The 17,675-nt window shown below is 37.4% G+C and overlaps 2 protein-coding genes across 4 annotated transcripts in view; both read left to right on the top strand.

The window, feature by feature from the left end:
* Positions 1 to 720: 720 nt before the first annotated feature.
* On the top strand, positions 721 to 7,090 carry LOC122350623 (protein TASOR-like). The gene is made up of 14 exons (XM_043247276.1): positions 721 to 1,347; positions 2,722 to 2,870; positions 2,992 to 3,087; positions 3,182 to 3,254; positions 4,676 to 4,767; positions 4,877 to 5,014; positions 5,089 to 5,216; positions 5,314 to 5,327; positions 5,459 to 5,558; positions 5,679 to 5,773; positions 5,892 to 5,992; positions 6,077 to 6,149; positions 6,308 to 6,379; positions 6,495 to 7,090. The coding sequence occupies exons 1-14, from the start codon at positions 1,317 to 1,319 to the stop codon at positions 7,088 to 7,090; spliced, it is 1,758 nt and encodes a 585-aa protein (XP_043103211.1). The 5' UTR covers positions 721 to 1,316.
* Positions 7,091 to 7,263: 173 nt separating this feature from the next.
* Positions 7,264 to 17,675, top strand: part of tasor2 (transcription activation suppressor family member 2) — a 12,113-nt gene continuing 1,701 nt past the window's right edge. Inside the window, exons 1-9 of one of the 3 annotated variants that reach the window (XM_043247272.1) lie at positions 7,264 to 7,396; positions 7,496 to 8,728; positions 9,077 to 9,851; positions 10,517 to 10,955; positions 11,836 to 15,345; positions 15,437 to 15,559; positions 16,821 to 16,974; positions 17,079 to 17,184; positions 17,305 to 17,486. In XM_043247272.1, coding sequence (XP_043103207.1) covers positions 7,318 to 7,396; positions 7,496 to 8,728; positions 9,077 to 9,851; positions 10,517 to 10,955; positions 11,836 to 15,345; positions 15,437 to 15,559; positions 16,821 to 16,974; positions 17,079 to 17,184; positions 17,305 to 17,486 — 6,601 coding nt within the window. In that variant the 5' untranslated portion in view covers positions 7,264 to 7,317. Of the gene's footprint in view, positions 8,729 to 9,076; positions 9,852 to 10,516; positions 10,956 to 11,835; positions 15,346 to 15,436; positions 15,560 to 16,820; positions 16,975 to 17,078; positions 17,185 to 17,304; positions 17,487 to 17,675 lie in introns of all 3 variants that reach the window. The other 2 variants (XM_043247274.1, XM_043247271.1) reach the window with 2 other exon arrangements.

Raw genomic sequence — 17,675 nt, 5'->3', positions numbered from 1 at the left:
GTAAAACTGACATCCGCGAGACGCTTGCCAGACGTATGTAGACAGCAGATGCTTTTCAGATCAAGAGATCTTTAACAGACATCTTGCAGACGTATGTGTGCTATCTGGGTATTAAATGAAAAATATCTAATTTTTGTTGCTGAAATATGAATTACTTTTTAAACATTTTAATTACTGAGAAAATCAGAAAATTTTAAGCATGTTAAGGAAATTAATCAGGGGAAAAATCATGGTCGCACCACGTGACAATTTTTAAGGCTAAAGCCGATTAATCTAGGTGAAACAAAGCACACTAAAATCACTAAATTTAAAATGTTTATAGAAATTTATATGCACACAATTACAAAAGATTTTGATATTTTTGTATTTTAAAATATGTATATTGTAACATGCATAGTTTATTATCGCATCCCCCTTTTTCGGGTAAGATGTTTACAGTATTGTCTGCAATTCATTAAAACTAGGCTTGCTAGTCCAACAACCGGCAGGGTCAGCAGGATAAAAAAAAAAAGAAGCTTGTTTTGCTCCAACTCATTCTGTGAACATTTCGTCCAGGACTGAATGTACTTTTAGTCATAGAGACCAGAGTTCAGGAATGCAGAAAATTGAATAGCGCCACCTAGAGGTCGGAAGAGTAAATACGACATTTTCGAAGCAACCACGGTTATTTGTTAAAACTATGCTACTGTTGTCTACTCGTTATGGGTATAAAGACATATACAACTTCCCTTTAAATTACCGAATCGACGTTCAGAGAAAAATCGTATAATTCGACACGAACGGCGTCGTTTCGGCACGCCTGCTCTGCGACCGCTAGCGGCGCCAAACGCAACTGCACGCAGGACGCAAGATGGACGCGAACTTCTGACTTTCTGTTTCTATTTCGTTTCGCTTTTGCTCGCGCGAGCTGCTCTCAGATACCGCGGCGTCCCACGGGCAGACGGCGGGGCGCGCTGTCGAATGAATTCGAATCCCGGTCGGAATTCGAATTCCGTTAAAAACAGTCCTCCGAACCGATTCGCTGGCAGCCGTTCGTTCCCACAGCCCCAATCAACCTACGTTGTCTTTTTGTGCATTCGCTTCCTGGTTGCAACACACAGTACAATTCTAGTCCTTCAAAACGCAGTTTAGCTCGAGGGACTGGTCGTCGAGCGTAATATTCGTCCTTACCGCTTTAAATAAACATTTCATGTGTGTTTTACGGAAAAGGCGGCATCTTTCTATTCGTTAAAGTGGAATGTCGTGAGCCGTCGAGGGTTAGAAATATCTAATATAGCGAGTGCAAAGCGAAAACCTGGGATCTATGCCTCGTCTTCATGGAGAATGAGACTACTCGATCAACAGAAGGTGAATGGGTTTAGTGGCCTCGTGAACACGGTTTAGTTTCTGTTTAGACGTCAATAGCGATTGTATAATCCGTTTTGTGCTAAAGTGTCTGTGCTTGTATTTACACTAACGTCTTTGTAATCAGATAGTCAATCCACGCTGTGTTCTGTGGTACTTTTGTTTGCGCTAATAGCGATTTTAATGAAACCGGTTAATAATTTGGATATTTCAATACAGGAACGCCATCGCAGCTCTGCGCACAATTTTAGACTACTATTCTATTTTGGTTGAAAGAAAACCCGACTAGCTTACTGGTTGGGTTGGTTGGTTGGTCTTAACTCTAAACCAGTTATGCGGTTGAGTCAGCGTGAGCCTGGTACAACTACACGTGATAGTTTTACCTTTGCTCCTAGTTTTGGATTAATTTGATTAAGGGTTGGTTACGAACTCGTTTTTTTTTAGTTCACCGCTGTAGAATATCCTTTCCTGTACGTGGTTCATTTAGTGTCTATATCTTTCTGCATGATCTATAGTATGAAAATGTAAATTATGGCTCGTAGGATCAGTAGTGTTGATATATTTACAGTTATGTTATATGAACCTCATTCCATGTTATATATTAAGTATACCCTCATGAAGATGGTTTTACTTGTACAAAACTATTGTTAAACCACGGCAACCACAACTTAACCGTGGGTTTGCTATACTAACCATAGTTTAACCATGGCGTCTGTATTAAAATTGCGGTTATATAAATAGTGATCAGTATGCTTTTAGTATAATAGAACCATGATTAATTTCCATTAGGGTATAAATGTTTTTAGGTCACAGTTAACATATTGCAATATCAGTTTAGTTTATTATTATATAAATGTGGTAACAGTTTTAGCTGGTCTGGAAAAGTTGGAAATCCACCATGTGCTAAAGAGAATGTGCTGCATTTCATATTTCTGTATTGATTCGTTGGTTAATAACAAACAGAGTTATTTAATATTTGACATTCTAGTTGTTTTGTTCTACATTTAGGAAAAATAGTGTGGAAACAGGAGTCTTGCGCAATTGTGCTGTACTTGAAGAACAACGTGGGGCAGCATAAGAATTGCGCAATTGTTCTTTAATTCTGAGTACTGTTTTGTTTGTTTTAAAGTTGTTTTTCCAGTTTATGAAACTGTCGGGTCTTTTACATAACGAGATGTTCAGTCTCTACCAGACTTACTGCTTTTACCGAGCATTTATCTCAAAATGTCCTTGAGACGGCTTAGACAACATGCTCTCTGGTTACAATTCCAGAGCTACAGAATGGGACCTTGAAAACTGTCCATTTTGTTTGTTATTACAAGGAGGAAATGTTTGTGAAGCAGTTATTATAACTCAAACTTGTGTCCTGTTTTCCAGGTCTTCTGGAGCCTGTGCATGCAGGCTCAGTAACCTTTAATGAGAGTATTTTAGCCCCACTTCATAAGAACTATTTGTATGAGGAATCAAAAGAATGTTTCACGTACAGCTCTGCCCAGTTGATCAAAAATGGCACTTTACAAAAGCGGGTAAGTTGTATCTGAATGTTCCCCATTCTGCACTTGTTTTGAGTGATTTAGTGAGATTTGTGTCATTTAGTTTTGAGTGATTTGGGTCATGTTATAATAAACGGTACGTCTCTTCCAACAGTATGCTGCATTTCATTCCGAAAAACGGGAAAAGGGATATTCCGAACAGGAACTTGAAGAGTCGTTTGGCTTCCTGTTGCTTGATGATGCAAACAAGGTACAGAAATGCAGCATTAATGGAATCAACCTGATTTCAGAACTGTTCTTTCTGAAACTTCAAACCTGTTACTGCAACATTTGTTTTCCCACAGGCAAGGAAAATTGGCGAAACAGGCTTGTTGGTTGGACAGGCAAAGTGCACCACTCTTGGAGACTCCTCAAAAGGTAAAGAAAGCTAGCCATTGCATTATTTGGTGAGTGTTCCAGCACAAGAGCCTGATGTGTTTACTTGCATGCGCAAGATAATATTTCACATGTGACTGCAGCAAGATCATCCAAGAGGATGGGACTTGATGCGAGTGTGCTATTGTCAGCAACAATTACTGGCATGATTTCCTTTGCCACAATTTAGTGAACTGTTGATAAATCCAAGTTTGCGGTGTTGTAAGTGAATTGCAACTGAATAACTGCCTCAAATCTCGAACTCAGACAGCATATACAAACAAAAATACTATATAACATGGTACTAAAATAATTGCCTTTTAATAAAACCGTTATGGTGTAGAACTGCATATTTCATCAGGTTCTCCTACATATGAAAAGGAAAAGTGAAAGTATGTGACGTAAGAAACGGTTTATCTATAGAAAGAGAAAGTGAAGGTTTGCATTTACACTGGTCTTCTTACTTCTGGATGAGATCAAATAATCTAGATACAGAAGTATTCACTGCAGTCTAAATTATGCATTTGCTAGAGACTTATAAACTGGTGGAAGACTTGATCATATTATGGAGAAATAAGACCCATTTCAAGCAAAGGCATCTCGTCATATCATCAGTCACATGGTGGGAATATCATGGCTAGAGGATGAGCAGATAATTATTAAGGGGTTTGCAATACATTTTGTTTTAGACAAGTAGATTAAAGAGGAATGTCTGGCTGTTTGTTGGATTACAAAATGTGAATAAGGGTCATGCAGCAAAACAACTACTACTACTAATCCCACAATGAATGAAACAAAGTATAATTTACTTTATATATTCTCCTTTGTATTTAAATTACTATATTATATGAATTATTATTGACTGGATCAGATTTAGTTTTTTTTGATTAAAAGCCTGTCTATGCAAGACTTGCTGGATTTAATAATTACAAGTACTAAAGATTAAACTTGTTTGCTGCATTTTGACATGTCAAGGCAAGCAGAGCTTCCTGAGAACTCCTCGTGCAACTTTTTTCTCATTCACAAAAATGCTGAAGAACTAGTTTTTCAGTTTTGTGACGATTCGTTACTTGCTTGTATTGGGTATGAAAAACATTTCTCTGAATTTTGAAGTTACGCCTTCCACTGAACCACGTGTTGTTTGCTTTTATGTTCAGACATTACACATGTTCAGACTTCTTTGAGGGCTCATTTTTCACAGTTGTGATCTTGTGGTGTATGAACACCATCAAAACTCTCTGGACCTCATCTGTTTTGTGAAAATCTGAAATGTGGATTAAATACAACTTACAACTTTATCTATTTTTCAATTTAAACACAGAATTATTGTGTAAAATTGCACAGGGTTCTGTTGCACTGATGTGTAGTTGTTTCTAGTATAGTTGAGTTGATTATTATTTCATTATATTTCTGGTAAAAATTAGGTGTCTATATCTCAAAATACTCTGACTGCCTTGACCTGAAGCGCTGGTATGATGGCAAGACAGGCTACATAGTCCTTTTGAAGCTAACCAAGGTATGCAAGTTTGCTGAAAATTGTAAATGTTTCACCCACATTCTGTTACTTTGTGCTGTTTTTCTTAATGCTTCACATGCAAACATGTTTTCTTATATATTTAAATCAGGGAAGAGTGAAAGAGGTTACAGACAACTACACCCAGAATTTCACTCCTCCGACAGCTGGCTACGACTGCCACATATCAGATCAACTTGGTGCTGTGTCTTCAACTACTAGTTCTTTCTTGGCCTATGAGCGAACACAGGTGATGATGATCTCTAAACGATTTCCTTCCTTAGTTTCAAACTGTAAATCTAACCAAGTCGGTTTGTCTTGCAGTACTATATGTACGAACTCTGTGATGGAAGCAATGAAATAGAAACATGCCCAAGACATGCTTGTCCGTTTGCCATTGTGGCATTTTCATATGGGAAGATGAGCACCACGACAGAGTTGGAGCAAAAAAGGTTTAGCAGTTTTAATACTCTTTCTATCTTATTAAGAGAAACTTCACATTTTACAATTGTGATGTTGACAACTTTTCTTTCACTCTTTCTTTTAAAGCCAAGACAAAACAGGTAAGAATTTTCATAGTTTTTTTATTTTGTTTTGCTTTTTTGGTGAAATTGCAAATAGGGCAATTATCAAAGATTGTTTCATTCACTATCCTATCCATTGTCTTTCTTTCATTTATTGTCTTGTATTGTAGTGTTTCATTACCAACCGTGGATTGGGCAGTTCAAGATTGAATCTACTGTCTATGATGTTGGTCTTCAGTCTTCAAGCGGAGCGTGGTTCCCAGCCAAACTGTATGTTTTCTTTTATTACATGTATAAACCATATTTGGTAATGCACCAAAAAGCTGCTCAACAATTAAGGGTACTATGTACTTAAATGCTATAGCACTGAAATGCAAACTGTATTTTCAGGCCAAAGACAGTTCAAATTGACCATGCAATTTGTGTTTCTGAACTGAAGAGAACCTTGCCACGCGAAATCTTTGAAACTTGCATTGTGGGTGAAGGTGTGTTTAACATTTAATTTTTTATTTCAATTGACAGTAGTGCTCATATTGGAGTTAAAACTGTAAAGGATTGCTTGATCAATGTCTTATAATTTGTTTCCCCTCCATCTCCACACAGTTTGCATAGATGGCAGATGTTTCAACTTGTATGACGTTGTCTCCTCTAAGGCAAAAAATGACCTGGCTCAGATAGCCCATGAGCTGAAAGAAAAAGACATGGTAAATATGGAGAAGAGGGAAAGATTTTTAAGTGGACAAATCTCTGAACAAATATTGTCTTATTAATTTTTTTCTATTCAAAAGGCTCTTGTTATCCCTCTGGAAGATTCTGGGTTTCTTATACTGTTACACTCTTCACACCTCTTTTCTTATGAAGGTAAGATGTTGCCTAAAAGTCTCCAATCCCACTAATTTTCTTAGAGTAATTGATTTTTAAAACCAATATATAAACCTTTAAGATAGATCGATAGACATTTTGTAAACATATAATTTTGTAGCAGTTTACAATTTCCTTTGAATTTCCTTTATTTTTAGATGCAAAGTTGGGTAAGGCAGCAGCACTCCAAGGCATGTTTATTTTCCCAGACTCAAGAACTGTGCCAAGAGGTAACAAGGAGAATAATTTGATTTATATGATTTTTACATCTGTGTACCTTATGCAGTTTTTTGCAATCCTTTTTACATCTTGTACACACATTTTTTGTGTGATTTTTATGTTTAGATGCCAAGTCTGACCTGCAAAATTGTAAGGTGTCAACAGAAATAATGCAAGTAATCCCAGCGCTCAACTATGCAGAAACAGAGATGGAAAAATGTCCTCCAAACCAGCTGGGGTGCTCTCAAATGTCTTTAGAGAAGCATTTGCAAGACTATGGCACACTTTTTAACCCAGGACTATTGGATGTTCCCACCAGGGAAGCTAGTATGTTTCCAGATCAATATGATGTGCCTGGTGGTTTTACCCTAATATCGCCTAAATGGTCACAGGAGACTGGCACTAGATTAAAATCCTATTTTGATGAGCCATGTGGCTTTACTATTCCAGTAGGAAGGGCATTGGAGTTACTCACTGTTGGTCGACAACAGCGTGGTGATGATCACGACGATGATGTCTATTACTGTATATCATCACCTGAAGATGTACCGCAGACTGATGGCCATATTGAAATGGAGGTGACAAAGCAATCGGAGGCCATCAGTGATGCCTCTGAAAAAGTAGATGAAATCGTTAAGAAACAAAAAGATGAGCAAAAGTATTTGCAGAGCAGTCTCAACCTGCTTTGCCAGAGGAGCTTGGAAAACTGGGAACAGCTGTAGTTACAGTAGCTGGCGGTGTGTTGGAATATCCAACTTCCACAGTTTCACCCAAATTGGGTGATGTTCCTACAGAGAATTGTGTAAGTATTAAGAATGATGTTGAGAAATCATCTCAAGATGATAATAATAAAGGAGATGTTGGAGTTGGTGTATCTAAAAAAGAGACTCCCATCCAAAGTAGCAGTACATCGTTAATTAAATCAACAGAAGAAGGTGCTGCTGGGGGCATGGATAATACACATCCTGAGAAAGCAAAACCTGATCCTGATAAGAAAGTTAATCGAAGATCCATTTCAAGGTACAGAGGTAGGAAGCGTAGAACTCATTGGAAAACCATGCAGAATAAAAAAGAAGTTAAAAAAAACATTGCTTTACCAGCTTCAAGTTTGCCTGTCATTTTGCCAGTGAATTCTCCCGAAGACTCTACGAAAGACCAGATTAAGACTGAAACCGTACATGCTGATGACGATAGTCAAAAACTCTATTCAACTCGTAGGGGCAAGGGGCGCAGGCAAAGGGTTGTGAATGCAAATTTGAGTAAAGCCAGTCAAGCACAAGACCCTTTAAGTTTGACAACGGAAACTATAGAAGATCAAAGTTCCTCAAAAAGAGATTGGCGGTCACTTCCAAGGCGCAAAAGATTGTGGAATACGGATGCCAATCTAAAACGGTCTTTGAGATCAGATGCTGTAAAGAATGATGAGGAGACTATATTGAATATACAGCACAATGAAACAAAACAAAACACACCCAAGAGGAAGATGGAGGGAATTAACTTGAAGGAACGATATGGTCTAAAGACTATAATCACAAACTGTGGCAGAGTCTTTGTCCCACATGGTTCAGATGTTGATATGGAATCTAGAAAAAAGGAGAAAAATAATGTTGAGATGAGCATTGACACAAATGCAGAAACTATTTCTCCTGTGGAGAACAATTCAAAGCAAAATAAAAACAAAGAATCAGTGGAAATTAAGGGAGAGTCTCCCTTGAAGGGTAAGGAAGAATTGCCCTTTAAAAATCCACTGGCCAATCACGACGAAGACTCAGACAGCACTTCTAACGACATGCCAAGTGCTCTCTTGTCAGCATTAAGGATATTGAGGAAACTTCACAAAACCCATCCATCAGAAATTGACAAAATTCAGGATGCATGTCCAGAAAAGTCCATGAATGCTGCATCAGACAAGGCTGTATGTGTCCAACAGATTAACAAAGAACATCCTGTTGCTGTTCAAGCAGATGCAACTTCCAGTGTTTCCGGAGTTTCCGACCATTCCACGCCCCCAGACCCAAAAGTGTCCTCTCCTGACAAAATCAAAAAGAAAAAACATGATGTGTACAGTGCAATATCTATAAGCAAATTGAAGACTGTTCTCAGAAGGGGAAAGAGGGCGAAATCTCCTTCCACTGGTGACATTTCAAAATCTGAGCCAAATAATCCAGAGCCAGAGTCAAAGAAAGGAAAACTGGGCACCATTGTGGATCTCAAGTGTGATACAGCCCAAAATGAGCTGACAGACACAGAATCGCAACCCATAAATGATGAGGCACAGCACACGTCAGTGAAAGGTGCAGAGCTGACAAAACAACCTGTATCTTGGAGAGGTCTTATTCACAATGCATCAAAAGAAAATGGTAAGAAAATTATTAGTTTACACCTTAACAAATGTCACATACCGAGAGCGGGAAAGTGTCCTGAAAGTGTTATATGTATATTTCAACCCTCAAACCTCCTTTGTGATTCTGTTTCTTTCTCTATAGTAAATTAGACTGGCTTTATATTGAGGCATGATTTTGCTGGTGTATTAAAATTGGCCCCACGTTTTTCCTCTCCATCTCTATGTCTTCCGTGTGTGCGTTCTTCTGCTTCTTAAGGCCACTGTCGTACTCTGCAACCTCTTATTCTTTTACATGTCTGCATGATTATGCACTGCTTCTACTGCTATTTTATGCTTTGTCTTTGTTTTTGTCTATTTCTTACAGGGTCCCTCAATTTTGACACATCAGCACCTTTTGAAATAGCTAAACACGCTGACATACCTTCGCTTATTGGGGATAGGGTGGGAAAGAGAAGAATTAGCACTGATGGCAAAGCCAGTGCAGAGAGACTGAGCATGGGTGCATCTCAGCCCTCAGATGCTTTGAGTTTACTGGCTGACTTGGCCCTTGGCGCAAGTAACGATAAAATGTTAACAAGCTTAGAAGCCAAAGCTGACCAGGAGACCCTTGATGGAGTGAGGGCTAGTGGCTCCACAGAGTCAGTCCTTCATGCACTTCTTCGTTATCCATCCACCAGATTTAAATTACCCCCCAGGTCTCCTTTCCCAGAAGGTCTTTTAGTGACTGGGGAACTGATTTTGGAAATATCAAAAGAACATTCTTACTCACAGCCCACCTCTCCGCTGTCAGGTTTGTCAGGTCCATCTCCCAAGGTTTCTTCTCCATCTGGAAGTGTAGAATCGCCTCTGTTCTTGAAAACTGGACTTCATCTGAACCTACCCAAAGATGCTGTGGTCTCATGTCATCAAGAGGAAGGGGGTAAAGCAGAATGGAAGCATTTGATTTCTCCATGTAAGCAATTGTCACGGATCCCCAAGACAAAACCACGTAAATCAAGAATTCTACGCAACAGAAGCATAATTGAAAAGGAGGGAATGATTCAGGTGACAAGGATTTGGAAAGAACCATATGATTTTAAATTTGACAGCAAGTTTACGAATGACAGTAAAGACAAAACTGTAACACGAGCGCTTCATGGGTAAGTACTGCTTGTTGCCCCCAAATTTTGGTTAAGGGTTTAATTTGTTTATTGAAGTGAATATGTAATATTGTTCGTATGTTAATTTGTGTTTGCACAAGACACATGTCATTTTTCTGACTAGTGGCAGTATAGTGACAAAACGAATAATTCAACCAAAATAAAAATTCTAAACTCAAAAATAAATTGTTTTTTATCAGCTGGTTCAGTCATGGCATATGTATATCTTTTTTATGTCCTTGCCTTTAAAATATTTTCATCCATCTGACAAAGAATATTTTTTGACCATTGTTTTATTTTCTATAAATAAATTATATACATTTTTAATTAAATGTTACATGATGCAAACATGATACTATACTATTCTGATTCCTCAAGACCATCACAATTTTTTACAATTAAAAAATTTCAGTGGAATCAGTGGAATTTGCAAATGTAGAATTTTACAGAACACCAAATGTCTTTAGTTTGCAAGATACAAAAATATCACATGCTTAAAATATGCCAAAGATGGGGTTTGCACACTCTGTAACAGTTTTTGTGGAGAGTATGTGAGTTTAGAACCATTTAACAGTTTTTGTGGTAATCCTTTGTGTCATCATAAGCTATAAATAGACTTTCCAGCAAGGCTCTGAATTTCTTTTTTTCTTTTCTAATATTGACAGGAAATGGAGCTTCAACATTGAAGATACGTATGAGGATGTCCATCTTATTTTTCACATGTGGATTGGTCTTTTTTATAGTAATCCAACGTCCAGGTTATTTCACCTCGAAAACTGTACTGCATTTGCAAAGGAGAAGAATGTTGAAATGGTTCATTTGGACATAAATGCTATTCAGAATGCTGTTTCATTGCTCAATGTTGATTTGAGCAAGAAAGCAGACTCGGCCAAACCTGTACATGTTTCATCAGATGTTTTGGATCTCTCTGTAAAAAATGATGAGCCTGTAAATCTTCATTCTGATTTGCTCTCAAATCAGAGCAAAAGAAAAGACACTGCATCAGAACCTGGTGATCTGTCATCTCATGAGCATGAAATGACACCAAGACATTCACCTTCTGGGAAAAGTATCTCCTCCAGTCCGAAAGTTACTGCATTTATGGTAATGTATTATATCTTACACCTTTAAAATAGTACTTTATACTTTATATAATAGTACCATTATTTTTAGCTATTTTTATGATAAAGCAATGTTATTTTATGGAATTGATTATAGCAATTTATAGCAATAGTTTGGACAGGACCCTTTTCTATGTATAAGGCAAGGTTAAAAAACGAAATAATTGATTGAATGAATGTGGAAGAACTTGACTGGTCTGCATAAAGCCACTTAATCTCAGCAGAACACCTCTGGTGTGACTTTAAATGCAGTCCTTGAGCCAAAAATTCATCACCAAGCACCAGAGACTTGTACATTCACTATATGGACAAAAGTATTGGGACATCTCTTCTGTAGAACAGAAAATGGCACTTTCAAAACTGTGGCATAATTCATGTATTTAAAAATTGATTTCTAAGTTATGTTGCAACAGTTGTAAGTGTCAAAAATGACTGCACCCATATGTACAAATCATTGGCGTTTAATTTTTTAATTTTGGCGAGTTATTGGCCTGGCTTTATGCAGACCAGTCAAGTTCTTCCACACTGACTCAATCAGTCATTTCGTTTTTTTAACCCTGTACACAGAGGCGTTGTCAAGAATAGAAAAGTCTCCTGTCCATCTGTTGCTATAACATTAGAAGCACACAAAGCACCTAGATTATTATTATTATTATTATTATTATTAAATGCTTTAACATTAGTAATATCCATGAGTACAAATCTTAAAGTAGTCAAACCTGTTAATTAGAAGAGGGTGGCACAATACTTTTGCCAATATAGTGTATACATAAATTAGTTATATATTTGCTTCATACACAGTGTGTGTGATTTTTAAATACTGATTTTTTTGTTGTTGTTGCGTTTTCATTTCTCTGTTACAGAATTATAGAACTGCTCTAGATGTACCAGAAGATATTTCAGTGCCTGACAGTGATGACAATGGTGATGAAAATGATGTCACCACTGAGTGCTCATATTCACAGCACTTGGAAAAAAACAGTGCATACAACCAGTTGTGTGAAAAAGCATTAAATATGAGAATAGGTGTTCGGATGCTTCAACCAAAGGTCAGAAATCCTACTTATAATAAAGCATCCACCAGCATAGCCACTTCTGGTCCGCAAAAAATAGGTGTTTTCCATCAAATACTTGGCCCCATAAAACCATCAGCATTCTCAAAAAAACAGCGTCTGATTTTGGGTAGGAAAAGTTTTGATCTTGGTTTAAAGAATGAAACTGGAAATGTACCACATGTAATAATCCAAAAGGAGAACGTGTCTGACAGTGCAGAGAGTCAAAAGATTTTTGAATCAAAGAAAGAAACAAACAAAGATGGGTGCCCAGAAGCTCTGGTTAATGAAAATATTGACAAGACTGTTGAACTTAAAACTCAAGCATCTGTTTTGGTGGAAGAAGAGAGTGTATCTGTAGCTGTGGAGAGTAAAATTGTATCGGATGAAGACAGATGTCTGATGATGATGGAAGAAGAAAGTGAAAACATGACTTTCGAGCATAAAGATACTGTTCATGTAAAGGAAGATCTTAAAACCAATGTTAAAGAGCATAATGAGACTTCTCATGCAACGGAAGAACCTAAACACGTACTAGATGACACAATTCTAGTTGACCATGTTGATGAGCTAAGTGATATTTCATCAGATGAGACGAGAGCTGAAGAGCTTAATGAGACTTCTAATGCAAATGAAGAACTTAACCCTGTGCATGATTTGAAAGATCACACAAATGTGGATGATGATCTGAAATATGCTTTATCAGAAAAGACTAATATTGAGGAGTGTAATGAGTTGCCAAAAAATGCAAAAGAAGAGCGTGATCTGAAAGATAAATCAAATGTGGTTGATGCATCATCCCATGGAACTGAAGGTAACGACACTAAAGAGCCTGTGAAAGTAAATGAAGATTATACAGGTGAGGAAATAATGCAAGAAAGTGAGATCATGTCAAAGGAAGAGGCAGAGCTGGTTGGCAGTGATAATGAACATGAGACATCCACAGCAATGGAGGAATATCTAGATGACTTTACTTTGGTTTTGGAGGATGACATAAACAGTGTTGATATGGAATTCAGTGACGAGGATTCTGAAACCAAGGTACAGAAGGAAATTTATGAACAAACCAGCTCCACTGATAAACCTGCCTTCACCGATGATGACCATGACATGAAGATGCAGAATAGTGAAAAACAACCTCGGACACCAGAGGAGGCAAACCTTGCAGACAGTGCCCTTGGACAATTTAGAAAAGATTCATGTCCAGGTGATGACCAGCTCATGACTATTCAAGAGAAAAACACTCTAGCTGCTGATAATGATAGCGCTGATTTATTGCATGCTGAGGGTGAAACCAAGACTACTGAGCAGAGTATAGTGGTACAACAAGAGGCTTTTGATCTTTGCCAGAATGAGTCAAAACCAACAAGTACTGTAGAACTCACAAAAATAAATATTTGTCATTTAGAAAAATATGACAAAATAAATTTCAGCCAGCAAGTTCCATTTAAAGTCTCTGGTAAAGATGTTATATATTTTGAAGAGAATGAAGCACAAAATCAGTGTTCTTGTGAAGATCAAATGATCGAATCAAACCAAGAATGTCTGTCTTTAAAAATGTTTGCATCACCCTCAAATGCTCTAATTGACCAACCCACAGAGATGGAGGTAAACAGCATGTGCTCAACTCCCACTCAAGATGAAATTCCATGTTATCCAAAGGTGAACAAAAGATTCAGGAAAGAGGCTTTGAATAGGGACTTGTACTACCCAGATGACACTGATCATGCTGACATGATGCCACCTAAAAGTCCAGCAAGCCCTCAACCTCATGTTTCTACCTCAAAGCCCTTATCTGACTTTACAGGATATTATAAAGAAATCCACAGTGACGACGTAAGGAGGAGTAAGAAAAAATATACTGGCGTGATGGATTTTAAAGATAAATTTTCAATAACTACTGAGCATTCACCCAATGAGGAATCTTTTCCGTTAAAGCACAAACTCTATCCCACCTACCTAAAAAAAGCAGACATCATAGAGGGTGCATCTGAGAAAGATTCTGCTCTCTATTACAGAGACGATTTACATGGATATTACGACATATGTGATGAAGGCATGCCATGGCATGATTACCAAACAGGGGAATCCGTTAATCACCAATTTTATTCATGTGGAAATGAATCTGGTGGTGACAATGATTTACCCATTTGTTCCAAGTACATTACTTCTGAACGTGACTATTCCTACAAGCACAAAAAGCATGCCAAGAAAGAAAAGGATGAGTACTGTTGGGCAGAAAAGAATTATAAATCAGACACTCTGTCTTCCAAATACCCAATAAAGGTTACTTTTAATGCAGACTATGAAACAGAAGTAGCCCGAAATCCAAAAAAGAAGTCTCGAAAAAGCAAATTCCTAGGTGCCTTCTGTCAAAATGCTGAGTGGGATGATGAATCTTCTGACAGCAATCAAAAAACATCATACATTGAAACTTATCAAACAAAGCCAACTAGGTCTTTCACAGTTAGTTCCACTTCACATGTTAAACCAAACACACAAAAATTTGACTGGCGCAGATATTTCAGAAGGGAGGTGACTTGCAGTCAACAATTAGATGCAAGTGAGAGGGATAACAAATTTGACATTCCACCCTCATCCATTGTTACCGTTTTGGACAAGAAAGGAAACCGTGTTATATTTAACAACTCTCCCACCATGAAGCCATTTTTCGATGGAAGTAATTTGACTAAAGGACTTGAAGAGTCTTTTAATGAATGGCAGGAACAACAAAGTAAGGCTGATGTGACTCGTTCTGCACTTGATTGCGAGTACCTCATCTTCTCTCAAAAAATTAATCGTGTTCTCAAAGAAACAAAGAGCTCTACCACATCACACTGTAGGTCAAATCCAGACCCATGTCCTATGACTGTTCGATTTTCAAATCTCAGTGAAATAGAGAGTTCTGCTGAATTTAGTAAAGCACAACCATCACTTACTGACTTTAAGATTAAAGTGGACATGTCCGACAGGAAAGAGATCAGGGAAACGGTGAGAAACCATAAACTGCATCTCCAAAGACTTTTCTGTGAAAAAGGCAGTGATGTGGAGTTCTCTGGGATATCAGAAATAACAGAACAGTGCGCTGTGGCATACAAGTCCATGATGAACGATGTCTGCAGCGGGAAGTCTCTGCCTTGTCCAACGGAGGAAAAAAAGAGGAAGATTGATCGAGAGAGGGTTGGCCCTTATTCTGGATTTTATAGGCGCGTTAAGAAAGACGTCTTTGAAAGTCCGAAGTCTCTTGCGAGTCAAGCTAAGATTAAATACAGGTTTTATATTCTTGTCACATCAACAGATACCTTCTTTGAAGAAACCAAGGTAAGAAAGTTAATGCATTTAAAAAATGAATCTTATAAAGTGGTCCAAAACAGTGAAGAAAGATTTTCATGTGAATTTCTATTATTTAAAGAACCTTTTGGAGGTTGAAGGCCACAGACCGGTGAAGCCAGATGACTTTGACCTCAATGGTGACAATCAGTCCCCTTTGCTCATTATACTGAGAAATGAGGACATTGCAGAGCACATATGTGAGGTAAGTGAATGAGTGCAGCACAAAATTTTAAGGATGCAATATTATTAGATATCGGTTTTGGATAAAGTATGCCGAAATATCTCGCAGATAAGAGGACTGCTCAGGGTGATACTGATTAGATTGCGTCAGCCGTGTGGCTCATTCTTGAAGCAAAGTTTTGTCTGTTTAATGATTAGATTAACTAGCATTAGGACTAATGATTCTGTAATCCTGTTCTGTAAGGAGTTCTAACACCGTAAGGGGCGTTTTTGGCATCGATATCGGTCACAATGATTTTAAAAAAATTGCATATTGGATATCGGCAAAAATGAACAAAGCACTAGCCTGAGTAACAACTGTGTTAAGATGAAAAGGTGTAAATGATCTTTTAAATTTGACCCAGATGCCTAATAGCAGTTTTAATTATTTTATTGGCTCATTTAGTAAAGGAGACATGATCAAATGCTGTGACAAAATGGTAACTTTAAAAATAGACAAATGCTAGGTATGCACCGTAAAGTTGCCATATTAGTAATGTATCTGTATACTGTTAAATTTTTGCATATGTTTGATTTAATTTTTGCATACTCATTTACACTATTTGTACATTTAAATGCCTTATCAAACAGTAAGCGATAATCTAAATTAAAAAATGAGGTAAAGTTAATCTTTAAAAACACTAATCCCCATTAGCACAGACAAGCCTCAAACCTAGTATTAGAATTAAATGTACGTCTGAAAGAAACGTGAAAGAAACTTGCACTGACTGCTCTTAAAACATGTCAATGCCTTTGTTTCGTTTTAAGATGCACTTGCTTAACTTACTTAACTATGGCCTAATCCTTTCTTAGGCTAAGCCCTGTATTTACTGAACCCTACTAAATGAAATCTTTAGCAAACTTCAAGTAAAATGTAGTTTTTCATACTGTACGTTATGTTCAGATGCCTTTAATTAAAAATTATTATCAGTCATAAAATGAAAATAACTCTTGGCTTATCATTATACTTTATAATTTAAACATCAGTGCATTCCTAGAAGAAGAGCAGAAAAGCCATTCTGCAGTAAAATTGAAGCCTGTTTCTAAATAGAGTTTTAGATCTGTTGAGCATTTTTATCTTTTTTGGTTTGAATTAGCATGAACGTAATTCTCTTTGTAATTCGCAAACTGAAGTAAGTAACAAGAGGGGAGAAAAAGAGGTTTTTTTGATCCAAAAAAAGCTTCTTTGTGAACTTCCTGTTCAATTGAAGTTGACTTCTGAATGTATGTTTCTGTTTAACCAGGTGCCTTATTTGCTGGAATTAAAGAAGTCACCCAGCGTCCTGTTTGCTGGCATCGACCGACCCGATGATGTAGTGAACTTCACTCACCAAGAGCTTTTTGCTAAAGGAGGCTTTATAGTATGTGATGACATGGCTCTCAACACACTTACTCTAGGTACTGATCAAGTTGCTACACTAATTATGCATGTTGTTTTACTGGAGATGGACTGATACATTATGACATTTTCATTGAATTTATTCTGTCAAATTTACACAAAGACGACTTGAAGAAAGTTGTTGGGATCCTTGAGGAGTTAGACAAACAGGGCAAATGGAAATGGTTTCTGCACTACAGAGACAGTCGCAGACTTCGGGAAAACGCAAGGTATCAAAAATCCCACCGCTGAAGGTGTGGGCCTTCAAAGACTGATGTTTATACAAAAGCAACGATTAGTTCTTATTGGCTTACTCGGTTGTTATCACTCTCCTCTGATATCCTCGACAGGTCCAGTCCTGAAGCAAGTAAGAAACAGCAGTTTATGGATTGCTGTCAGAAAGCTGGCATAGTCGAGGTCTTGCCCTATCACGATTGTGATGTCATGTCACGGGACCAACCGGACTATCTCTTCTGTTTGACTCGACTTCAGATCCAAAACGCCTCTGTTCGGTATCCTGTGTTTATTACAGGTAAGAGTTTAGATTTTTTTTTTTTTCAGTTTAAGTACTATGAACATTTATGAATGGCATTTAACTTAATACTTCACATTATTAAAAATAGTTATTTAAATGAAATATATTAATATAAGTTATTTATATAAAATATTTTTATTTTACTGGTTTCCTGTTTAATTCAGGTGTTTAAATTAGTTTTTAATT

This window comes from Puntigrus tetrazona, chromosome 8 (assembly GCF_018831695.1).
Source record: "Puntigrus tetrazona isolate hp1 chromosome 8, ASM1883169v1, whole genome shotgun sequence".
NCBI classification, from domain to species: Eukaryota; Metazoa; Chordata; class Actinopteri; order Cypriniformes; family Cyprinidae; genus Puntigrus; species Puntigrus tetrazona.
This window is presented reverse-complemented; position numbering and strand designations above follow the sequence as displayed.